At 25.3% G+C, this 26,382-nt stretch overlaps 2 protein-coding genes across 2 annotated transcripts; both read left to right on the forward strand.

The window, feature by feature from the left end:
- Nucleotides 1-2,396: 2,396 nt before the first annotated feature.
- LOC145838071 (UNC93-like protein) lies at nucleotides 2,397-4,638 on the forward strand (the record flags this gene model as incomplete). Its single annotated transcript, XM_082945605.1, has 3 exons — nucleotides 2,397-3,075; nucleotides 3,352-3,587; nucleotides 4,414-4,638. Coding segments are annotated over 3 exons (1,140 nt in total), but the record flags the coding sequence as incomplete, so codon positions are not given.
- Nucleotides 4,639-9,759: 5,121 nt separating this feature from the next.
- Nucleotides 9,760-26,089, forward strand: LOC145838446 (stAR-related lipid transfer protein 7, mitochondrial-like). Its single transcript, XM_082946038.1, has 8 exons — nucleotides 9,760-10,129; nucleotides 10,633-10,703; nucleotides 11,409-11,510; nucleotides 12,231-12,406; nucleotides 17,333-17,377; nucleotides 24,736-24,773; nucleotides 25,084-25,274; nucleotides 25,649-26,089. Exons 1-8 carry the CDS (start codon nucleotides 9,777-9,779, stop codon nucleotides 25,780-25,782), a joined length of 1,110 nt encoding a protein of 369 aa, XP_082802164.1. The 5' UTR covers nucleotides 9,760-9,776; the 3' UTR covers nucleotides 25,783-26,089.
- The last annotated feature ends 293 nt before the right edge of the window (nucleotides 26,090-26,382 follow it).

A 26,382-nucleotide genomic window follows, 5' to 3' on the forward strand; every position in this document is an offset into this window, starting at 1 on the left:
TTTAAAAGTTACTTGTTATAAATAGCAAAATGAAATTAAGGTGGGCTGCAACTAGTTTAAGATATTTTCAAACTTATTTGGATCAAGCTACTTTTGTTGCCTTTGTTTGCCTTGAATTATTAAAACTTGATTTAGTTCTGCTTAAAAAAAGGAATTGTGAGTAACATAAAAAGTCTGTTATTTTTTTAAAAAGGAACAGTTAGACTTTAACATTGTTTGATTTTCAATTTGTGTTACAGCATACTATTTAGTGTAAGGAAATATGCTTTTTTTTTAATCTAAGTACCAAATATATTTTCAGTTTTTGAGTTCTTACAGTAGTTAATTCAAACTGTTAAGCGCTGACATAATAAAAAATAGTAGTTTTGTAAAAAACTAGTTTCAATTATTTTTGTTTAAATTTTTGTATCATTTAGTTAATATTTAGATTATTTTCAAATATGTTTCAACATTATAACTCAGTTCTAAACAGAGATGTTATAGCGGTAAAAATTTCCTGGCCAAAACTTTTTTTTTTACAAAATGTTTATTTTTCAATTAAAATTCATTTCTACTATTGTTTGGTTAATAACTATTCAGTCAACCTACTCATAGAACCCAAAACTATTGAATTTTATGAAGTTTAAAACTTCATCAGTTTTGTCATTCTCTTAACTATTTGACATCTAAAACTTATAGATTTAAACAACTGTAACCGAAATTAACAAACCATTTACTGTTCTAAAAGTTTTTAGTGTTAATTAGAAAAATTTATAAAATATATTGTAAAACTTTAAGGACCAACAAAAATTTGTTCAACTCTATTTAGTGTAGTAGTTCAACATAGTACATTATAAACGAAACACTTATCTTTCTTTTAAAAGGTTAACTACCTTACTTAATTATGTTAATGAGTTACTTGCAGTCTAAGTTAAACTCATTTATATTTATATATGAGTCTACAATAACTTAATCAATCGTTTTATGTAGACGCTAATTGAAAAACTAATTATATTTTATTTCCCCTTTTATGATATTCTATTACACAGGTTTCTATAAGTTTACCAGGGCTTAGGTTGACTTAAGTTGCTAAATTTATCTAGTATTCCAGCTTTACAAAGACATAAAAGCTTAAACGAATTTATAATGGTTATGTATCGCGAAAAGTTTTTTTTTACTTTTTAGTAAGAAAAACCTAGTTTTAGAGTTTAGTTGTTTTTTTACATCGGTAAAGACAAACGAAAAACTTACTAAACTATCTTTAAATCGTATAAAAACTGATAAGTACTTTTTTTTACTACTTTATTCTTCAGATATTTTTAAAACGCAATTAAAACCTTGCGTTCTAAAAAGGTTATATTCAATTGTATTATGCTTTATAAATAATCAAGCTAAAACACTAAGTCTTGGTGATTATCTTCAAATATAGATACACGTTTGTAGTTTATTAGAAAACTTATATTTTCAGGTTGTATACAAACACTTAAGCTTACATTTTTTACATCTTGCTTAAGTTTTTGATATTTTTGTAAGTTTTTTACAAAAATATTTGCAACTTGGGTAAGAATTTTATTCTATACTAAAAGTTTTATTTAGTAGATTTATTAATATGTTTGTCATTCGATTGGTTGTTAATCTAAAAAAGGGTTTCCCAAAATCACTATCATAAATGCCCATAAACATAATTCACATTAATAGAAATGATCGACTTTACTCAATACAAACCCCAGAACTTTAATGTAAATTTAGAATATCTTGTAAAATATATCTCAGTACTCCCTATCGCCCCTTTTCTCTTCACGCCTCCCACTTTGGCCCCTTTGCATGTTATCACCCACTGAGTTGTGGAGATGGCCCCCAAGTGGGCTACATGGTCCACTTTGGGAAACCCTGCTCTACGCCATATCTACCAATTGAAAGATACAAGTACTTTCTGAAGGCGGATAAAATAACAAATTAAGCTCCTCTAAGGTTGTAAACTTTAGTTTAATTTAAGTTAGTTTGTCAACACCAGACTCATGCTGATTTTAATTCAACATTTCAAATGCTACCGCTAGATTTACAAATACTTCATTTGTGGAAACAATTTTTAACCACTATTCGGTAAAACTTGTCAGCAAAATTTTAGGTTCATTACTTTCTCAAAAACTCCTTTAAAATGTCACAGGTGTTGAGATTGTAAACAATTTAAATTTGTCTAAGTAAAATAAAAACATAGGTACTTTTACAAATCAATTAATTTTTTTTTACAAAAACAGAAAGCTTCTTAAGTACTAATCACTTATTTAAAAACAAATAAGTAAATTTAAAAAAAAAATTAAAAAGTAAATTAAAAAATAAAAAAGTAAAATCTTGAAGTAAGCTGATTTAAAGCTACCAAATAAAAAATCCTATACTCAAACATTATTTTATTTTTTATATTTTTCACAGCAAACTTCTACCCGGTGGCTTACACGATGATCCCCGCCGCAATGTTGCTGGGGATGGGCGCCTCGTTGCTATGGAGCACCGTCAGGGTCTACGTCACGAGGGTGGCGACGTGGCACGCCACCGCGCGGACGAAAAGTGTGGAGAAAACCACCTACCTGTTCTTCGGAGTGTTCTTCACCATTTTCTCCTTCGCCGTCGTCATCGGCAACCTCGTCATCTCCTTCCTCGCTAGTATGACGTCAACAAACGACGTAACGACCAACGTGACGTCACAATACAACTTCACACAAGCGGAGTGCGGTCTGTTCTACAAGATGGGAGAAGCTCCGCAAAACTCCACACAAGAGGGAAACTCCCTTCCGAGGGAGAAAGTCAACATGGGCTTGATGGTCTTCCTCGCCATGCAGCTCGTCGGCGCCCTCTTGTGCCTGTTCCTCTACGAAACCGAGCCCGACTTCCACGGCAACGAGCAAGTCGAGCTGGTGGAAGGGAAATCCCCTGAAGAGAAGAAGGAGGAGAGCACGCTGGGGCTGCTGAAGCTGATGTTCAGGATTTTGAGGAGGGACAAGCCCGCCCTGCTGTTGATGCCCATCACCATGAGAGGGGGTTTTTTGTGGGCGTTCGTCATGGGCCAGTTCACATCAGCGTGGATCTCATGCGCCATCGGTTCGTTAAAAATAAATAAAAACTTTAAATTGAAAAAAGAAAGTTGTATCAGTAGATTTACAACAAGTTTAAAGTTTTTTTTTTTATCAAATTTTTAATTAAAAAACTGAGAAAGCTACAATGAGATTTGTACAAAGCTAAAAGTGTGTTAAAAATTAAGAAAAAAACATTGTGCAAAACAAAACTCTATTAATAAATTTAACATAATAAATAGTTTTAATCACGTGACAGAAATGAAATAATCAATTTAGATATTATAAAATTATATTTTTTCAGGAATTACCCACGTGACAAACTGCATGGCGGTTTTGGGGGCGACGATGGCGGTGAGCAGTTTCTCCTCCGCCTACCTCGCCAAAAAAACCCCCGTTTCCGTGTTGATCTTGGTGACGTCACTGCTGGAAACCTGCATCCTGATCACCCTGATCGCGTGGCAACCTACTGACGTCGTCTGGGTTTATTACGTCATAGCGGGCGGGTTCGGGGTGACCAACGGAATCATGAAGTCACAGGTTGGTAGATTTGTTTGTTGTTTAATATTGTTTTTTTATTTAAATGTCAAAAAGGGTTTTTTTTTATAAGATATAATTTATTTGTAGTTAGTAAAAATTAAGTTTAAAAACGTTTTACATGCCAAAGAAAAATTAATTGTATGTAAAGTAGTTTCGATTACAAAGAATTATGTCGTATATTTCAGTGCGTTATTTGTTTTAGTGTTCAATAAGGCACAGTTTTAGCAATTTATTTTTTATTGAAAAGTACTCACAAATTTTAGGTTCCTTCATCAATAATTGTATATGTTTTTTTACTTTCGCAAAAATCATACCAAGCTTATTTGAACATGTTAAAGCTTTTATTATTTATTTAAAACTTTTGAATTTGTTCGAATAAATTTGAATATCCATATAAGTTTTTTATCAACATTTTTATATTTTTACACTTTCAGCTCTTCTTTTTTTACAAGTGAACATTTGAAAGCATTCTTAATATTTCATTTCCTCTTTAAATAATATTTTCACAACTTTCAGGTTCCTTACTTTGTATGATATATTTGATACATTGTCTTTTTCTATTTGTTTTTTTACTTCCAAAAAAGTTGATGTTATTTCCAAAAATTTCCAGGTACCTGCGAAAAAGTGTATACAGATTGATTTTTAAAGTTCAACACAGCTTTTAAAGTACTTTTAATGTTAAAAAAACCTAAATACAAAAATCCATTAACGTTTTTACACTTTCACAATGTGCAAGTACATTTAATTACTTTAAAAATATTACAAGTTAAAACTTACAACTTTCACTTATAGTATAACTGCATAAAACATCTTCAAAAAATTTCAGGTACCTGCGGTCTACAGCCTCATCTGGACTTCTGGTGACGACCTGGCTGGTAGTTCCGCCCTCCAGAGCCTGTGGGAGTCCGGGGCGTCCACCGTACTATACGGCCTCAGCGGGGTCATGTACCCCGTCACCCAACTAGTGTTCGTCATGGCAACCACGACCGTGGGCACCGCGACGTTGCTGGTCGCTTGGAGGATCCGCGACAAGGCGTCGAGATTTTGGTAGAATTTTTATCCGCTTGAAGGCTGTGGAGTTTAGTTTTTAGTTTTGGGGGTTTTTTGGCTCTAAAGCTGATTTAATTGGGCTTTTGTAGATTAAATAGTTTTTATCGTTATTACTATACATTTATTTCACACTAATTTTATTTTTAATCATCATTTTAATGTGCTGCAAGAAAATTAAGGAGCTTTCAAGTAGGAACTTTATTAAGGATTAATTATTTTAAGTGACTGTTCTAAATTATTTTTTTTTTAAATTAAAGTATTTTATTGCTTACAGAGTTTAAGAGCTTCAACCATTTGTTAATAATTTTATAAGCTGTGACTTTTATCTAACTTTTTTTGTCTTCCGTAATTATTTTTTTGGAGATTTCGTATCTCTTGTTTTTTTTTAAATATTAACAACTTTTTATATATGTAGAAACTATTTATTTTGTTTTTCTAACATATAAGTTTTCGTCTATACTTGTCTATTTTTTTTCTATTGTAGATGTTTTTAGAGTACTATTCTAATTTTTCTATTTAGAGTGTATTTTCTCTAAAATTCATTTACGAGTTTTGTTTTCATGTAGTTTTATAATTTAAGCTATTACTTATATTTTGATGTATTAAACATATTTTATAGCAAAAGTAAACACAAAACAAGTTTTTTAACTTTCATAAAATAGTCCTGGACTTTTGTCCTGGAGAAGGCATAAAACTGTATCCATGGTGTATGATTCAATAACCAAAAGGTTTTTGATACAACAGGTCCTTGAACTAAAATTTTGAGAAAATATTTTTTGTGGTTCAATAAATTACTTTAATAACTTAATAGTATAAATTTTTATATTGACACCAAATGAAATTTTAAAAACTACCAAAGTTAGCTTTCTCATTTTTTGATTGCGTTTTGTATTTTTATAGCATACCTTTAAGCATTTAAATTATGTTTTTAGTTATACAAAATACCTCATAAAATTTTAAAAATTAAATTCGTTACAGTATTTTCTGATTTTAGTTAGATTATGAGTCGTTAACTTTGCTTTATAGCCATATAAAAATTAAAAAAAAACTGTAAATGTTCCCAATTCTTAGTTATACAAAACTTTACTTAAAATACTTTTGTGTAACAAATTTTAATAGCTTTTTATTAACTTATCGATACATACTGTAATAAAACTTAGAGGAAAATATTTCAAATAGTTGCTGGAGTAGTGATTTATTTATCTGAAATTATATAATCTTTTTTTTTCTTTTAAACTTTATTTAATGTTTTATTTAGAATCTTGATTAAATAAATTATCTTAAAAAATAAATATTATTTTTGTATTCTTTTTAATTCTCAACCTGATTAACTTTTGAAAATTGTTATAAAGTGGCGAGCTAAAACGTAAAAGTTATTATCGATAAAACCTGCGATTAGGGGCTTATACATAAGATTATAGTCTAGGCCTAGGGATTGGCAACGTTGGCCCGCGCAGTGAAAATGAACGGCCTGCGAGCATGTAAATTCGTCCATCTAAACAAATTTTTAAAAGTTACATCAGAAAATCTCAGATTTTAAATAAAGAACAAAAAAGGTCTCAGGAACAATTTACAAAAAAATGAAACTCACATTACTTAAAAATAAAAAAAACCAACTTAAAATTAGAACTTTATCGAAATGAGTTGGACAATTGAGTAGTTTTCGCTAATTTAATTAAATTGAAGATCTCCGGCCCGCCAAAAATTAAAATTACCACATCTGGCAAAGTGACTTAAAATGTTTCCCACCTCTATCATAGTCTCTACTCCCTTCATTACTTTTTTATGTTTCACATAAAGAAATCGAAAGATTTTGCTTTAAAAATTAATAAAAACTACCCTGTAGAACTTCATTTAATAAATCAACAAGAACACTTTATTCAATCATAAAAACTTTAAAATTTGCATTAAGTAAAAATTAAAACTTAAACAAAACAATTCCAGGTCAAGAATTTTTCATACTGTTTGAAAAATGACTTGTTGCTGATGGTTGTATTGTGCAGTGCATGTTACATGATTTTAAACTTTACTTTTTTATATGGTTTCATTTGTTGAATTTCACAGTCATTGAGCCAATTAAAATTGAATTTTTAACAAAAAAGCATAGCAATTTTAAAATAAAATTACTTATTATAATTTTGGTTCTTATTAGGGGAAAAATGTAGTAGAAAACTTAAAAAATTACTTACGTTTAGATGACAAGAATAATTATGGAAATTTTATTAAAAAAGTGGTGTAAGTTGCTTTTATTGTTTTAGTTTTTAGTTCTAAGCTGAACGATTTTATATTTAACCAAATGAATTATCAATAAGTTAAAAGTTGGTACATATAGCAAACAAAAAGCTATTTTTTGCAAGTTTTTTAACAAATTTTGTACATTAACTAACCTTAAAAATTTTAATTTTAACTCGTACTAAGTAATTCCTTTGACTAACAAACTTACATTTTTAGTTTATAGACTTGCGTCAATAAAACTAATTTGATGTCAAACTTTATATTACAAACTGTAAATAATGTAAAAAAATTAAGTAAGGTGTATTTTAACTCTACAATGTTTACTTTAGCTTACAAACTTAAAAAACGATACAAAATTATAGACTGATTAAAATCTAGTTTATAAAAACCTTAATCAATTAAAACATATATAAAAATATAAAAACTTCTTAATAATTTTTAATTAGTAATCTACGGGATCTGGTTATTTTTTTGAAATTTTGATCCGATCGGATTCGAACCTTTCTATTACTTTCAATTTTCCCTCATTATATAGTGTAAATTTCGAAATTAAAGACTTAGAAAAAGTTTTAAGACTCCCCGCAAAAATACCTAAAAAGAACCTTTTTTTTTTGGTTTTAATTACAAACTTTTAGCGAGAATATATAGTGTAAATTTTCTTTGATCCATTTGCCTAAACTAATGATCTACTGGATCCAAAAAATAGGATCCTGCTGCCGGATTCGGATAAAAAAAATCTTGATCATTTAAAATTTGAGTACAAAACCATTAAAAATTAAATACCTGCTAACCTGCTTATCTAAATACAATATAGAATAGATTTAGAATAGATATAGAATAGATAGAAAAACAAAAAACAAAAACTTTGACCTCAAAAACAAATGGGCCATTTTGGAAAGTTTATCAAAATAAACTTGGTTAACTTCAAACTGAAAATGCAGCAGCATTAAAGGTTACATAAACTTGATGAAACAAAAAAGTAATTATTCATTTACATTTCAGACAGTTTTTACACTCTAGATTGTTTTCAATACAAAGTTTTTAAACATAAACTGCTTTTAGTACACGTGTGTCTTTAAATAACTTGGTTTTTGTAAAAAAAAAAAGTTTTTAATGTTACTTTAGAAGAAGGAAGAGTAAGTCTGATGTTTTTCTACCATGAAAAATAAACAAATAGAAATATGTAAAGAAGCATCAGTATCACTTATTTTATTTTGCAAAAATTAAATTTTCTTGATCAAGCTAATTATTCAATTTAAAATTCCATAACCCAAAGTAGGCAATTTACATAGATTGACAATAAGTTTGACCTGATGGCTTAGTGGTCCTAATGATCTGAAAACTCTCAAAGTTAAACATTGCAATATTGATTCCCAGTGGTCCACACATTTACATAAAAAAGGGGAATTTAAGTACTGATATATTTTTTTTTATAAAATAAAATTTATCATTTTAAATGAAGACCTTGGATTTTTGATAAAAACCCAAAAGATTGAGATCTTTAGGTTTAAAATCATTTAAACCCCTAGTCCTGGACAAGACGTTAAAAGGTATCCGTGCAACTTGATGACCGGTTCTTTGTGCACCAAGTCCCAAGAACGAATATTTTGAGCATCTAATCAAGTGTTTACTAAATTAAAATAAAACACACTGATCAATACTACCCAAAGCACCTCACAATCAATTTATTTAATTATAGCACAGAAATTTAAAAAAATATTTATAAAGATATATTATAAAACACTTATTTAAAAAAAAAAACTGTTGTCTGATGGCACAGGGTTCCTATTGATGGCTTAGGAAACTTAGTTTTACTTCTAACTTTATATATTGTGCACTAAAATATACTGAAATTAAGATTATAAGTTCAAAAAAAGCATTTAAAATTCTAAACTATAATAAATTATTTAAGGAAATACATATGGTTTGTTATTTTTTAGAATTTAAGGGTATTGGGCATATTTTGCAAATGATAGCTTCAACTATTAGTCAGTTTTAAAAGAATATAGATATTTTCATTATCTTTTTAAATAAAATAATTCTTGTAAAAAGTTTATAATACAAGCAGATAGACCACACTTTTTTCATTGTCCATTTCCTCAGAAACTCATAATTTAAGGTTGGCTTTTTTTGCCTCAAATAGTGACAACCCTGTAAGTAAAAGTACTAATTTAAAAAAGATTATTTATAATGGTAACTATACTATACTCAGTAAGACTGTAAAATAAATTCAATTATTAATTATGTACTATAAAAATCTAGGTTTTCTAGCAAATTGCATTTAATTCTAAAAATTTATACTAGATTTAAAAAAATTTAGTTTAAATCAAGTAAATGTTTGATAAGTGTTTCTTAACACTTGATGCAAGTGTTACAAAAAACTTAGTAACTTGCTTTTCATATTGTTTTATGTTGGTAATGTTCGAATTTAAACCTGACTATGTGGGTTTTTGAGTTTTTGTTCGAAATTTGTTATCTACCAGATCTATAAAATCTGGTAGGATCTGAATCCTTTTTCTAATAAGATTTTGATCCGATCCCAATCCATGTCACTTTTAAAAAACTTTATCATATTTCTTCAATATTGAATTTCTTATATAGATACAAGTTTATTCAAAGTATATTGTATATATACATTGAGTTCTTCATTACAAGTTTAAGTTTTGGTTTGATTTTTGAGTTTGTTTTAAAACTTACATATTGTAATAATATATTTGCAAAGTTTTTTTTTTGATATATTGGTTTTTCAACTCAAGTTTTTGAATTTTATTGTCAAAAAAAAAAAGTTTCACTTGTTTGAAATAGTTCAAAGGAGATCCTCATTCGAATTATTTTTTTAAAAAAGAACACTAACTGTTTTTTCAACAAATTTTAATCTTACAGCAATGTTAATTAAATACAATAATGTTTTACCAAAAGTTAATATCCACAATATCTAAAAGTTACCAAGGAATAATTCACTCCAAGACCAAATCTAAATTAGAAACCTTCTTACAATTGTTCAGAAACCAGCAGTCTTTAGTTCCCAGAACTGGACTGATAAGCGAGAACTTTAGCAAATTAAACAACAACTACTACAAACAATTTTTCAAATTAAGAACTAAGCCAAAATTAAAGGACAATAGCTGGAAGTGGAAATCCAGTTTTTTGTTTGTTCCTTTTAAATTGAGGAGAAACAAGTCTTTTTATTTTCTCCTGAGTGCTGCAGGCTTGTTTTCTTGGGAGGAGAATGGAATCAAAGACAACGAAGTTGATGAGTTAGTTTTAAAACTTTATTTTTAAAAATTAATTAAGTAATTTTCAGTCAGCTATTTTTATATTTTAAATTAATTTTAGGATTTTTAAAACTTACAAAATGTTATAATACTCATTACAATGTTGATCAGTTAGTTTTTCAATACAGAATATTCTTTATTTTTATTTAGATAAGTAACTTTGAGTTTCACAAGTTTACAATTTCAATATTTTATTAAAATTTTTTTTTAATGTTGAACTCATAAAAAATGTTAGTTTTACTTTATAAACAACCTTCTATAAAAAATTTATAGTTTTTTGTTTTATTTGTTGTATGTATTTCTAAACCAAGTATTAAGCTATTCTAGTGAGGACTATGTAATTATTTTCTCCCAAGTTTCAGTTCAAATATATAATGTACACCTTTTAAAAACTACTTAATTTTTGATGAAAAATCTTAGGTTTTTAAGCCACAAAGTATGTGTGAAAGCCATATAATAGTATGATGCTAAAAATTTTTTTTTAGGCTTGTGGGTGAAGTTTCAATGCTGGAGCTTGGAGAACATTTAGATAAACCTTGCTTGCCTAAATTAGAAGGTTAGCTCAGTTTTTAGTAGAAAAATAATTATATGATTCAAATTTTAAAATACTACTACTTTCTGTTATATGAATTGTTAAACTGTTGAGCTGTGAATTATTTTACCACTTTATGTAAATAACTGAGTATATGTTGTTAAAACAAGAAAATAATTTTTAAATTTAGACACGTTTTACTTCAGATAGTTTGAATAAGTTGTTTAATAACCATGTGTATTTTAATGAAGTATGTATGGTTTTGAAGTATATGAACTAATTATTAATTTATACATGTTCTATGTAACTAATACGTTTCCAAATATTTTTAGATAAAAATTGCTTTTAGATGTATAACATTAGTTTCATTAAAAAATTATCAAATAAAATAAACTTATTATAGAACTGTCCTTTTAATACAACTAATGTATACATTTTCTATTCAACTTTCAGTGTTGCCACTTTACCTGGAAACCTGGAAAAACCTGGAATTCGACAATTTAGGCAAAAATAACCTGGAAAAACCTGGAAATTGAGAAATTTTGAAAAAAAAACTAGAAAAACCTGGAATTTTGATCAAAAAACCTGGAATTTTCAACAATTTTAACATTTTCAGTTGTAAAATTTCAATTTGACACAAAAATTCTATAATATGAATAAGATTTTTTGTCGTCATCAAAACATTTTTTGTTAAAAAAAATTTTTAAGTAACTTTACAGTATATTTCAGACAGAAAAGAGCTTCCTGATAATTGGGAGAGTATATTTGACTCACCAGACATTCAGATGTGGAAAGTAACTGATAAAACGACTGGGGAAGTCGTTTATAAAGGTTTGTCACAATTAAATCACTGTATACTCATTACTCATATGTTTAAAAAAAAACAGACTTTTTTTGATTTTAAAAAATCAAGGTTTATTCAACCTAGTTTTTGCTTCACAAATTGTAAATGTACATTAAGTATAAAACATTTTAATTCACAAAAACTATTTATTTTATCAACTTTTTTTCCATACTTTAACACCTTCTACAGTATTTTGTCGCAACATAGATGTAAATCCAATGTATGTACTATATGCATTTAAACATTTATTTCACACTTAAATGATTTATTACAAAAAATACACAAAACTCAAGTTTGAAACCGTTTAAAATTATTAAAGCACATTTATTTTAATTAAACTTGAGGCTATATATATTTTGATAAGAAAAGCTAAATCGTGTGAACAAATACTTTGAGAACACTAATCTTTGTTTTCATAAATTGTTTTATAAGTTGTTACGTATATTTTAGTTATTAATTTTTAGTTGCATTGTAACTAGAAGTACTTATGTATTGTTAATTACCCTTTTCTCTATTATTATTATTTTTACATTGATTACATTTTCACTATATAAGCTAGATTTGAAACTTTGTTTTTATTGATAAGTAAACAACTGATGAGTTAAGCATGAAATATATATTGTTATGAAACTTGAGTCTTGTGTATTTTTTGTAATAAATTATATGTATTTATTTATTTAGTATTAAAACTTTTTGTTTTTCCACAGTATTGGGTCGCAACAATATGGTATCTGCATCAGATTTCTTTGCAGTCCAAAAGAACATCGAGTACAGAAAAGTTTGGGATAAACTTGTAATTTCAATAGATGTCGTTGATGATAATAACAATGTTAAAAGTGAGAGTGTTGTTGAACAAGTCCTAAGATGGATCACTGCTTTTCCTGTTTGTTTAATTATTGTTCATTTTATTATTATTTGTATACTTAACTTGTTAAAAGTGATAACATTTTTGAAGGAATACTAAGGTGGATAATTGCATTTTATGTTTGTAAATTTTAGTTAATTTGTTTCCTTATTAGTATTTGTTTTGTTATTCTTATAAATATTAGAATTATGTTTAAATATGTAGAAGAGTACTTAGATAGATCATTGTTTTCTAGTTTGTTTAAAAGTTGTTCAAAAAACTCAATTGGAAATAAAAAACATTAATTGTAAAATGTAGATAATTAAGCTTTAAATATCATTTGTACAGAACAAAAACTTAAAGTCGTATTATAAATTATTGTTGTTATTCAATATTATATATTGCTCCCTAACTATTTTATTTTCTATTGTATTAAGATATGTGTATAAACAAAATTAATGCTATTTTGATTTAAATAGTATGTATGGTTTTTTCAAATTAAATTTTATGTCTTTAAGTCTTAACCTTAATTATTTTTTATCTGAAAGTCCTAGGGAAACAGAAAGTTGGAAATACTATTACGATATTTCAATTTTTGTTCTGATGTAACTAAAAATTACATAAGTAATATAATAATTATTAATTTTGCAATATAATTTTTTAAATTACTCTAAAATTACTAAGAATAATTTTTTTGAGTATATAAAGTTATCATTTTTCATTAAAGCACTGTTTTGAATTTTATAATAACGTTTCATTTACCAAAATAAAACAAATTCAGTCAGAAAATAACAAAATGAGACAGATAATTTCTAATTTATTTTAGCAAATTTGATATATAATTTTAATTAATTTTAAAATATGTTTTTGTTGATCATTTTAAAGACAAAAAATAGGTTTATAGAAAATAGTAAATACGGTTAAAGCGTACGTTTGAATATACAGTTTGCATCAAAACGAAAAAATAAACCACATTTTTACTTAAATTAAAGGTTAAGCTGTTCATGCCTTTGTATTGCATTTACTTATTTTGCTGCAAATATAAATTTAACCAAAACCATTTAGCTGTGATTTAAGTTCAAAATATTTAGAAATATTTGTGTACTGTTATCAATCCTTTTTTTGTTTGATATAAAACCTACTTGATAAGAATAAAAATATGGTTCTATTGTATTGTTCTTTTTACATTGTGTTGTTTAAACTATTTCATATTTATTTCTTATAATAAAACTTTTGTCATTTTTCAATAGTAAAATTGAAATTTCACTTTGTTTTAAAGTTTAGAACATTGCCATTTTTTATTACACACATTTTACCTAAATATAGTACTTTTACCTAGTTACAATTTTTAATTTTTTTTAAATATTCATCAACTGATTTAAATTAACTTTTTATTATAATCTTGGTATAAACAAAACTTATACTATCTTCTATTCTCTCTTCTAGTAGTTAACAAAATTCTATATCATTTGAGCGTTTATTTTCTGAACACTCAAATATTACTTTAAAACAAGTAAAATAATTTGAAAAATAAATATTTGTTTTTTTGTTTTTTCATTTGTTTGATAACTCAATTATTGAGTTATTTAAAATGTAATGTATTTATATTAAATTAATAATACTAAGATAAAATAAATATTTTATTTTCAGTATCCGTTCAGTCCTAGGGAATAAAAACAGTAAATTTAATTGAACTAATTGTTGTAATATTACCAACATAAATGTAATTTAATTGATGTAGTTTTTGATATAAAATAAATATTTTATTTTCAGTATCCATTCAGTTCTAGGGAGTAAAAACAGCAAATTTAATCGAACTAATTGTTGTAATATTACCAACATAAATGTAATTTAATTGATGTAGTTTTTGATATAAAATATTTTGTTTTCAGTATCCGTTCAGTCCTAGGGAATAAAAACAGTAAATTTAATTGAACTAATTGTTGTAATCTTACCAACATAAATGTAATTTAATTGATGTAGTTTTTGATATAAAATAAAATATTTTATTTTCAGTATCCATTTAGTCCTAGGTAATAAAAACAGTAAATTTAATTGAATTAATTGTTGTATAATTACTAACATAAATGTAATTTAATTGATGTAGTTTCTGGTATAAAATAAATATTTTATTTTCAGTATCCGTTAAGTCCTAGGGAATAAAAACAGCAAATTTAATTGAACTAATTGTTGTAATATTACCAACATAAATGTAATTTAATTGATGTAGTTTTTGATATAAAATAAATATTTTATTTTCAGTATCCGTTCAGTTCTAGGGAGTAAAAACAGCAAATTTAATTGAACTAATTGTTGTAATCTTACCAACATGAATGTAATTTTAATTGATGTAGTTTTTGATATAAAATAAATATTTTATTTTCAGTATCCGTTAAGTCCTAGGGAATAAAAACAGCAAATTTAATTGAACTAATTGTTGTAATATTACCAACATAAATGTAATTTAATTGATGTAGTTTTTGATATAAAATAAATATTTTATTTTCAGTATCCGTTCAGTTCTAGGGAGTAAAAACAGCAAATTTAATCGAACTAATTGTTGTAATCTTACCAACATGAATGTAATTTTAATTGATGTAGTTTTTGATATAAAATATTTTGTTTTCAGTATCCGTTCAGTCCTAGGGAATAAAAACAGTAAATTTAATTGAACTAATTGTTGTAATATTACCAACATAAATGTAATTTGATTGATGTAGTTTTTGATATAAAATAAATATTTTATTTTCAGTATCCATTCAGTTCTAGGGAGTAAAAACAGCAAATTTAATTGAACTTATTGTTGTAATATTACCAACATAAATGTAATTTAATTGATGTAGTTTTTGATATAAAATAAATATTTTATTTTCAGTACCCATTCAATCCTAGGGAATAAAAACAGTAAATTTAATTGAACTTATTGTTGTAATATTACCAACATAAATGTAATTTGATTGATGTAGTTTTTGATATAAAATAAATATTTTATTTTCAGTATCCATTCAGTTCTAGGGAGTAAAAACAGCAAATTTAATCGAACTAATTGTTGCAATATTACCAACATAAATGTAATTTAATTGATGTAGTTTTTGATATAAAATAAATATTTTATTTTCAGTACCCATTCAATCCTAGGGAATAAAAACAGTAAATTTAATTGAACTTATTGTTGTAATATTACCAACATAAATGTAATTTGATTGATGTAGTTTTTGATATAAAATAAATATTTTATTTTCAGTACCCATTCAATCCTAGGGAATAAAAACAGTAAATTTAATTGAACTTATTGTTGTAATATTACCAACATAAATGTAATTTGATTGATGTAGTTTTTGATATAAAATAAATATTTTATTTTCAGTATCCATTCAGTTCTAGGGAGTAAAAACAGCAAATTTAATTGAACTTATTGTTGTAATATTACCAACATAAATGTAATTTAATTGATGTAGTTTTTGATATAAAATAAATATTTTATTTTCAGTACCCATTCAATCCTAGGGAATAAAAACAGTAAATTTAATTGAACTTATTGTTGTAATATTACCAACATAAATGTAATTTGATTGATGTAGTTTTTGATATAAAATAAATATTTTATTTTCAGTATCCATTCAGTTCTAGGGAGTAAAAACAGCAAATTTAATCGAACTAATTGTTGTAATATTACCAACATAAATGTAATTTAATTGATGTAGTTTTTGATATAAAATAAATATTTTAATTTCAGTATCCGTTCAATCCTAGGGAATAAAAACAGTAAATTTAATTGAACTAATTGTTGTAACATTACCAACATAAATGCAATTTAATTGATGTAGTTTTTGATATAAAATAAATATTTTATTTTCAGTATCCGTTCAGTCCTAGGGAATATAAACAGTAAATTTAGTTGAACTAGTTGTTGTAATATTACCAACATAAATGTAATTTAATTGATGTAGTTTTTGATACAATATAAATATTTTATTTTCAGTATCCGTTCAGTCCTAGGGAATAAAAACAGTAAATTTAATTGAACTAATTGTTGTAATATTACCAACATAAATGTAATTTAATTGATGTAGTTTCTGATACAATATAAATATTTTATTTTCAGTATCCTTTCAGTCCTAGGGAATAAAAACAGTAAATTTAATTGAACTAATTGTTGTAATATTACCAACATAAATGTAATTTAATTGATGTAGTTTTTGATATAAAATAAATATTTTATTTTCAGTATCCATTCAGTTCTAGGGAGTAAAAACAGCAAATTTAATCGAACTAATTGTTGTAATATTACCAACATAAATGTAATTTAATTGATGTAGTTTTTGATATAAAATAAATATTTTAATTTCAGTATCCGTTCAATCCTAGGGAATAAAAACAGTAAATTTAATTGAACTAATTGTTGTAACATTACCAACATAAATGCAATTTAATTGATGTAGTTTTTGATATAAAATAAATATTTTATTTTCAGTATCCATTCATTCCCAGGGAATAAAAACAGTAAATTTAATTTAACTAATTGTTGTAATATTACCAACATAAATGTAATTTAATTGATGTAGTTTTTGATACAATATAAATATTTTATTTTCAGTATCCGTTCAGTCCTAGGGAATAAAAACAGTAAATTTAATTGAACTAATTGTTGTAATATTACCAACATAAATGTAATTTAATTGATGTAGTTTCTGATACAATATAAATATTTTATTTTCAGTATCCTTTCAGTCCTAGGGAATAAAAACAGTAAATTTAATTGAACTAATTGTTGTAATATTACCAACATAAATGTAATTTAATTGATGTAGTTTTTGATATAAAATAAATATTTTATTTTCAGTATCCGTTCAGTCGTAGGGAATAAAAACAGTAAATTTCTTGAACTTATTGTTGTAATATTACCAACATAAATGTAATTTAATTGGTGTAGTTTTTGATATAAAATAAATATATTATTTTCAGTATCCGTTCAGTCCTAGGGAATACGTATACGTAAGGAGATGCCAGGTTATAAGTTGTTTTATTTATTTTCTAAATTTAACAATTAAATAAAGAATAAAATATAGGTTAGACACACAATACCTAAATAGTTTGATAGTGTTTTTATGACAGCAAATTTTATTTTATATATAAAACTTTTGAATAAAGCATAGATAAAGTTTTTGACAATTTTTTTTAAGATCTGAATTCAGTACTTTTGTGCTTGTTTGATTTATTTTGTGAAACAATTCTACAAAAAATGTAATACTTGAAAAGTGTTTTAGTTAGACTTAAGTTTGAATAAAATAAGTTTAAGAAAACTACAATTAATAATCAAAATTAGGATAGAGGCTGCTTGAAAATAGTTTAGATATATTTCCACTCTTTTTACTACAAATGTTAATTAGTAATGATAATTACTATTGTTGTTGTAGACATTTACTATTTTTATCATATTACTATAATTTGCAGTTATCAATATATATATTTTTAAAGCAGCTCTATTTTTTCAGGTTATAAGTTTGTTTATAAAGCTATTGGTATCACATTTAAATTGAAAATAGTTATGCTGTAAACAGTATAAAATATATAACATGTATTCAGCTGAGAAGCAGTTTTAGACAAGTTATAATCTTAGAGTAATTAAAAAAAATTTCCAAATAACTTGTACTGTTTTCCGTTCTTTTCAATAAAAAAGTAAAGCAAAAACGGTCAAAAACAATTAATTTATCAGTTTATTGCATTTTATATACATATATAATATGTATTCTGATAAAAGTTCAAATTATTTAGAGGTTACACGTATATATTCTGCATGTAATATTTTCCGTTCTTTTCAATAAAAAATAAAAAAGACAATAGTTATTTGTTGATTGTGTTTATTGCAATTTATATACATATATAATATGTATTCTGATATAATTTTCTCGAATTTAAACATACACAATCTGCATGTAATATTTCCCTTTCTTTTCAATAAATAAATAAAAAAAAGACAATAGTTATTTGTTGATTGTATTTATTGCAATGTGTATACATATATAATATGTATTCTGATATAAATTTCTCGAAGTTACACATATACATTCTGCATATAATATTTTCCGTTCTTTTCAATAAAAAAAAAAGACAATAGTTATTTGTTGATGGTGTTTATTTCATTTTATATACATATATAATATGTGTTCAACTAGGATTATTTCAATGTTCTTGAAGTTACACGTACACATTCTGCATGTAGTATTTTCCGTTCTTTTCAATGCACCTGCTTCCGATCTTCACTCTGTTTCTCTTTTTATGCAGGGCGGCGTAGCAATCACATCTGAATATTATATTAATTAACTTATTGATAATTTATTAATCATTTGTATATACATAATAAATCAATTAAGAACATAGGGGGGGGGGTCCACCTTGATTATCACAAGTTGATCTTATTTTATAGAGTTTTATCTGAGCTATCAGATATTTTTAACCGGTTGAAAAAATTCAAAGTATTTTTTGAGATATGAACGATCAAAATCGGTGACCTCAATAGGTTCCTAATGAAAGGCGCAAACTAAAAACGCGAAAAAAGACTATTTCACTTAAAATCTATCTCCTCTTTAATTTTTAAGCAATTTTTCTCAAATTTTCACAGAAAGTGTGTTATTAAATTTTAAAGAGATTGAATGCAGGAATTTTTGAAATTTTGAAAAATAAAATTTTTATTAAAAAAAAACCACCTATTTTTTTTGTTTTTTCATCTAAAATTTTTACTATTCAATATTTTTAAAATTCCAACATTTAAAGTCTTTTAATTTATATAAGGAGCATTTCCTGAAAGTTTGAGGTCTCTAGCTCAAAAAATGAAGGAGAAGATAGATTTTTAGTGATTTTTAAAATTTGTGAGAAAATTGATCCCAAAAAATTTGCGATCCATACGTTTGTTTCGGAAACTTTTTATAAAAATTACAATATCTCTAAAGTTAAATAAGATTTTTTAGTTATATAAAAACTAGCTTGTAGTTTGTACTTTAAGCTTTCATATAAGATCCAGTGTTATTTTTAGTAAAAAAAAATTTGAACCCCCCCTATGCCCTTAATCACCTGATTCTTACTAATTTCATCAATGTTTCAATTTGTGTTTAAAAAGTTTTAATGTTTATAATTTGAGAAGCACTGGTTTAAATTAAAGTTATATTTTTTCAATACACTACTGTGGCTCTTAATTTTTTTAATTACTTAATTTTGTATTTTTTTTTTACGGATCTTAAAAAAGAAATTTTTTGTCAAACCTTTTCCTTGTGCATCCTGGGTGTCTATTGCCCGTCAATTTTGTATTGCAACTTTTATTTTTCCTTCTCGTTGAAGACCTTCTTTTAACCTGACATTTACTTTTCCTCTGAGTTGTTCTGCATTTCTTAGTTCTTTTTCTTGTTTTTGGTCTGCAACTGTAGAACGAAAATATATTTGAACTAATTGAGACTTGTAGATCTTTTTTAAAAGCTGATTTTTAAATGAAATATACCCTATCTTCTTTTTATCAAGTTAAGTATGTTTAGAGTGAATATAATCATAATCTTTGTTTTATTAGTAATAGTGATTTACCGGATACTATTTTTAATAAGAACCGGATTCTAACTTGTTTATCTGGTAGACAAGTAATTAAAATAGTTAGTAAATTATTACAAATATTAACATTTCAAATTAAATGTTAATGTTTTAAATTTATAACCTGGGAATCTGTTTATATTTTGGTAATTTTAGTGATGTGGAGTACATTAATTTAAATTTTGATAACAAGTAAGTTTACTCTCTTATTTTATAATAACAATTTGAACTTTTTATTTTATTGAGCTTATTATTTATCTTCTGTAAAAATGTTATGAGTAAAAACCATATACCTGATTTTTCTTTTTGTTCGGCAATGCGGTTCAAATTCTGATTCCTCAGAATTATCCGAGGAACATTCTTCTAATCTCTTTTTATAATCTTCATTCAAATAATGGCATTTGTATTGATGGTGCTGGTTTCTCATTTTCCTTTTCTTTGATTTTCTGATTAAAAAAATTGTAATTTGAAAATGTAATTAAAATTTTGAGTTACTTAATTTTTAATTGTTATTCTGTTTTTTTATTTTTATTTCTTTGATTTTCTGATTAAAGTAATACCTGGTCCATTTTATTTTATTGCTAAGAGATTTTTAAAAACAATTATATTTAATATAAAGTTGAAATTTGTTGACAATAGTTTTTATGTTTTAATGAATTGCATTAAGCTTGTTTCTAAAATGTATTTAGTTATTAAAGCTTTTATTTGTGATTGATAAGTTTAGTTATGAAAGAAAGTTTAAATAACAAATTTTAAAACACTTTAATTTTGAGAAAAAATAGATATTTTTACGGAAATTAATTTTATTCTACACGAATTGACCTTATTTTTGATATGATGCAAAGTGTAATAGAACATAAAACATTTACTTCTGATTATAATTTGTAAAACTGTGAATTTATAGAAATAAACAAACTTTTTAATTTTGTAACTGCAAGATTTTCTTCTGCTTGCTGAAGAAGGTTTACAATTTTCAATGCTGTTAATAAAAAATAAATTAAAATAATTATATGAATTTATGTGAAAAAATGTTTAAAAATTCAAGATAAGGTTTTTTATATACATATAAGTTGTTTGGTTTCAAATAAAATTGCAAATGTATTACACTTTGTAAGTATACTTTAACTTTTTTTTTAAATTGATATAACAAGTTTTTTTTTATGTTAAAAATACTTACATACTAGGTATTACAAAAGTTTTGTTTATAGAAAAATAGAAAAATGTTATTTAATGTAGCAAGAGTAAACTTTTTTTCTTGTAAAAGTTTTTTTTTACATACTTTTATACTTGTTATCAATTATTTCCGAATACATTTATCAAGCAAACTCTTTATTGAAATGGCAATAATAATTAAAACTATATTTTATTTTGCAATAAGCTCTAAACAATAAGTAAAGTCAAAATTAAATTAATATTAATTATTATCAAAAGTTAATATTTCAGTGTATGAAACAAACTCTTTATTGAAGTAGTATAGGCAACCCCTTCTTTTTAATATTCCTTTATTTAGCATCCATTTTAAAACCATTTTCAGTATTTTACAGTCCTTTACTTGGTATCTTATTTCAATGTACCTTGAAAATATTATAAGTTACTATATCTAATAAATTTAACTTTTCAAAATTTACTAAAGAATAAACAGTTTAAGTTAACATTTGTTCATGGTTTTTATGTTTATTAACAACGTAAATTTATATCTTTTAAGCTAAGAAACAAAAAAATGTTATTTTTACATTTCTTTACTTGGTGTTTTATTTTCTGAAATTATTTTAAAAACTAATGGTATCATTTCTGGTCAAAAGTCTTTTTTTGAAACTTATTAGATAATTCAATTCATAGTTTAAAGGATATTTTTGATTTTTTTTCAATTTAATTTACAATTGTAACTTCCATAAGAATTTTTGTTAAGATAAAACAAAAACTTAATTTCTAAAACCAACAAAGAATACTTAGTGATAAATACTGCTGACTTATGGACACAAAAAAACCTGTTTTTATAATGTTACTATGTTTATGTGCATAAATAAGTTTTATTAATGTTATATTTATGTTTCATTGGAAACTTAGTCAGGATAGTTTTACTGACCATTATGCAGAAAAAGTAGTTTTTCTGATTTTCTGTAAAAGAGTATCAAATGCTGGCCACTAATACAGTATAGTCTTTTTTTTTAAATAATCAGGTAAGTTTCTTGATTAAATGGCAAAAATTAAATTAAAAATAAAGTTTGATTTTTTTAAATTATACTTTATAGTCAAGTACTAGATTCTATAAGTCGTTTCAAAAACCATTTACCTTGACTTTTTTAGTTTTGTATCTGTTTGACTTTTTTGCATTCATTTTGCCTTAACAACTATGTATAAACTATAAATTTTATATCAATAAACTACAATATAAAAAATGTTTAAGTATCAAAGGTATAGTAAAAGCAAGTACATTAAAATTTTTTATTGTTTTTTAAAAGACGTGCAATTTCTTATGATAGATAATAACAAAAATAATAATTTAAACAAACTTTGCAATTCCCTCCCTGTGTGTCATTTTATAAGGCTGCAAATCTCTAACTGCTGTTTTTACCATTGTTAAATATGATGGGCTTGCAGAACCTAGAAAAATTAGTAGTTTTGTTAAAAATATGGAACACTTTTTTAGTAGTTTGTAATTAGTTTTTTATAGGAAATAGTCTATTATTTAGAAATCTACAATTAAGATTAGAAGGTTCTAGTAAAAAAAAATAATTCCTTTTTATTTAAAGTTTAAACCAGCATTGACTTGAAACTGTTTGATAAATGACATACAACAAATCAAATACAGTTTAACAACAAATAAAATAAACGACAAGTTTATATCAAATGAAAAATGAAAGTTACTCGTAGAATCTATTCGAGAAAATTTATATAGAGTTTAAATAGTTTACTACTAAAATAAACACAACAACATTTAATTTAAAATAAATACCTGAAGGAATTGGAAAATTAACGCATTTTTCTTCCTCCTGTTTTTCCGAAACCAAACTTAAATCGTCTTTCAAAGAAGTTGTAGTTTCTGTTTTGGGGCTTTTTTCTCCAAAATACCCACCACTGGGGAAAGGGGTCTCGATGGCATCACGGCCGGATATTATTTCAATTTCCAAAAGTTTTTCCTCTTTTTTATCTTCGTCAATTGTTTCTTTATTTATTTTGTTTGTCGATTGTTTTTTGGAAACATTGTTTGAACTTGTTGATGGCTCGGGAACTGAAATAAAAAGTTTAAAATAAATAAAGTTTTAATAAATCTTTGAAATAATAGTTTTGAAAAGAGTTTTTAAGCTTAAAGTTAGAGTCGTTAGTTTTCAGAATTTTAAGCTAACTTGTATACAAAACAAATATACCCGTTGACTCTATTTCTGAAGTAATATAAAGTATGCTTTTCAGAGTTGAATTTGAACAAATGAGGTAGTTTTACAAAAAAAATTTTTGTATGCTTTTTAGATATTAAAATAATCATAAACAAACCTTACAAAGTATCAAAATTTGTTTTATTAAACTTAGTAAAAAAATATCAAGACTGCACGAGTTGGTATTTAAACGTTGAAAAAGGATGTTTTTAAAATGAAAATATAAGTTCACCTTTCAAGTTTTGAAGTTCAGATAAAAGTCCCTGCTTAGGAAGTTTGTTAATTTTCTTCTTTTTATTTTTCCTCCTATGCGGCTTTATATCCATGGATTCGAAAGTCTTCTTCTTTAGAACGTACTTCAGCAAATTTTTCGATTTCTTCCGTCTCTTGCCTCTGAAGAATGTCAGGCTTTTAACGTTCTTCAGTTTTGCCTGGGAACGGAGCAGCATTTCTTTCTACAGAATAAAAAAAAAGTTAAAATGATTTTAATTAAGTATATAGAAGCTTGAAAAGTTCTAACCAAGTTTTCTTGCATATCTTATAAAAGGTTTTTATAAATAATGTAGCTTCATTAAAGTTTAATTATTATTATTTAAGAATTGTTTTAGCTGTATTAGAAAAAATCAAACTAACTTTTAATCCTGGGCTATTTTATCTTCTTATTGTTTTAATTTTTAAATTCAGCATCTTGAAAACTTTCTGAAATGTGAAAAATAAAATTCATTCAATTTTTTACAGATTACGTCACAATAAATTTTTTGAAATTTGTTAAATTATTTTATAATTTGCGAGTCATTTTTTTTTGAAAAAGTTGCTGCAGTCATTTAATACAATTAGTTATTAAACAAACATGCTATTTTAAACCCAAAATACAACAAAATGTGCAATAATAGAACACTTATTATATTAAGAGCCTCATTGTATGAGTTTACCAAAAATTTTTTTTATAATGTTATCAGTAGTAAAGTATGTTTATTTAAACTAAAATAGTTACTCAGGCCGCGTTATGTCGACACCTTAATAACTGTTATATGTCGATGCCAGTTAGAAACAAAATTTCTAACATATTTTTTGGTTATTAAAAAAAGGTGCCAGATTTTTCAAGTAATCCCTGCCTTTTTATGCAAAACACAACTTGAAAATTATATTTATAATTTTTCTTCAAGCTTCATTTATTTGTCAAAAGTTGTCAAACTAATAAGCTTATGATATTTATTTGAAATTGTTTTTGTACAAAAATATAAACAGCTACGATGTATATATTTTTCATTTAAAAAATTTATTTAGCTTTCGACAGACTAGTTTCCATTTCAGACTTAAAATACCTTTAAGTATGTTTTTAAAGTACATAGAATGAAGTTATTAAACTTTAAATTATTTTATTTCTAAGTAAAATACTTTATTTAATTATTTTTTTAGGTTTTGGAAGAAGATAACATATTTGCAATATTTTCGAGGTTAGTTTTGTTGATAATAAAAATAATTATACCTCATAAAATAAGTTATTAAAACTCAGAAAAATGAAAAATTGTCAGTTTGTGTCAAAAAACTCATTTTAAGTCAGAGTTAAGTAAACAAAGTTTGTTTAGTGATTTATATTAGTAAATGGGAATTAAAAGTGAATAGTTTTACAACAATTCCAAATTTTAAAATACAAATAATATAATGATACTACGGTTTAGTAAAGCACTCAGTCAGATTAATAATATACGTATCACATGTATAAACATCAAATTGTTTCATAACTAAATATTATTAATATTACAGATCAGTTAAGCACCCATCATGCGAGATCAAATCGAAACCAGTTCGTGTGATCATCTACGTATCTCACATGCTTATAAGACCTCACAACACAGATCATCCAGAACTACCTGGAATGGATTTCCTGTTGACTTATTCCGATGATCCGAGGACTGTTATCAGTAGTAATTTGACATCATGGCTTACTACTAAGGGTGAGATAAAACTTCAAATATTATTTTCAGTATATAAGTAGTATATTTTAATGTTATCAGTTTGAGTCTTACAAGCTTACTACTAAAAGTAAAAAAAAATATATGTTCTAAATATAGTACAGTAGTATAGTATAAATGTTATCAGCTCTAATCAAAGGTTATTAAATTAAATTTTTTATTGATAAAAAAATACTCTTCAATAGAAAAATCTTAAACGAATAAACTACTAAGGACAAAAAAAGTTTTAAGTATAAAAATACATTTATTTAAGTCTTATTTGCTGACGAAAAACCAACAATGGTATAAAATATTTGTGTTTACTAAATTAAATTATTTATAAAAAAAGTAAGCACAACCAATGTAAATTTTCATAGGAATACCAGATTACATCAGCAAGGCTTACAAAGCGTCTGAAGAACTCAGTAAAAAGAAGCAAATTGAAAATTGTCAGGATACTGAAAATGTTACTAACACAGAAAATAATTCAATACCTGTCGAAGTGTCCTGATGTTTTACTTGAAATAATTAACTTAACATAAAGTCTGGTAGTAGTTGTAGTGTTACATTAATTTTGTCTAAGTTTTTACTAAAGTAAAGTTTAAGGGTAGGGGCTTTCAAAAAGACCTTCTTTTAAATCTCAAGTTTACTGATAATAGTTTTTTTATTTTGTAATAACTGTTATATGTTACGTGAGTTTAAGCAACAAGTTTAAAATAGTAAATAAATATACATAAAATCAGTTAATTATAGTTAGTAGTGAATTGTTAAAATAAGTTGAACCAGAAAAAGAAGTTAAAGTTTTAAGCTTTTTTAAACGAGTGTAATTTAATCCAAACTATTTTTTCATTTAGACAAATTTAAATAATTTGTGTAAGATATATACAGTTTTTTGTTAATTTATTTTTCAAATTTTACATTTTAATACGTCCTAATTTTATGCACTCTTTTGCCTTAGAATTGATTTAAACTTTTTATATAGGCAAAGTTGTAAATAATATATATTTTTAAATTTTAGTTTGAACATATTTATTTGCCTGGTTTTAATGTTAGGTAACTTTAGAATAGCACAAATTTTTGCACTAGTTTTTAAAATTTTGTCCTGTCATAT

The sequence above is a fragment of the Thalia democratica genome, chromosome 6, assembly GCF_965202585.1.
Source record: "Thalia democratica chromosome 6, ktThaDemo2.hap1.1, whole genome shotgun sequence".
Lineage (NCBI taxonomy): Eukaryota > Metazoa > Chordata > Thaliacea > Salpida > Salpidae > Thalia > Thalia democratica.

Excerpts from the sequence above, each read along its gene's own strand:
- LOC145838446 (XM_082946038.1), top strand. The coding sequence starts at position 9,777 with ATGTTTTACCAAAAGTTAATATCCACAATATCTAAAAGTTACCAAGGA. Across the intron at positions 11,511-12,230 it reads TGGGGAAGTCGTTTATAAAG|TATTGGGTCGCAACAATATG; the intron begins GTTTGTCACAAT and ends GTTTTTCCACAG. Across the intron at positions 12,407-17,332 it reads GATGGATCACTGCTTTTCCT|TATCCGTTCAGTCCTAGGGA; the intron begins GTTTGTTTAATT and ends TATTATTTTCAG.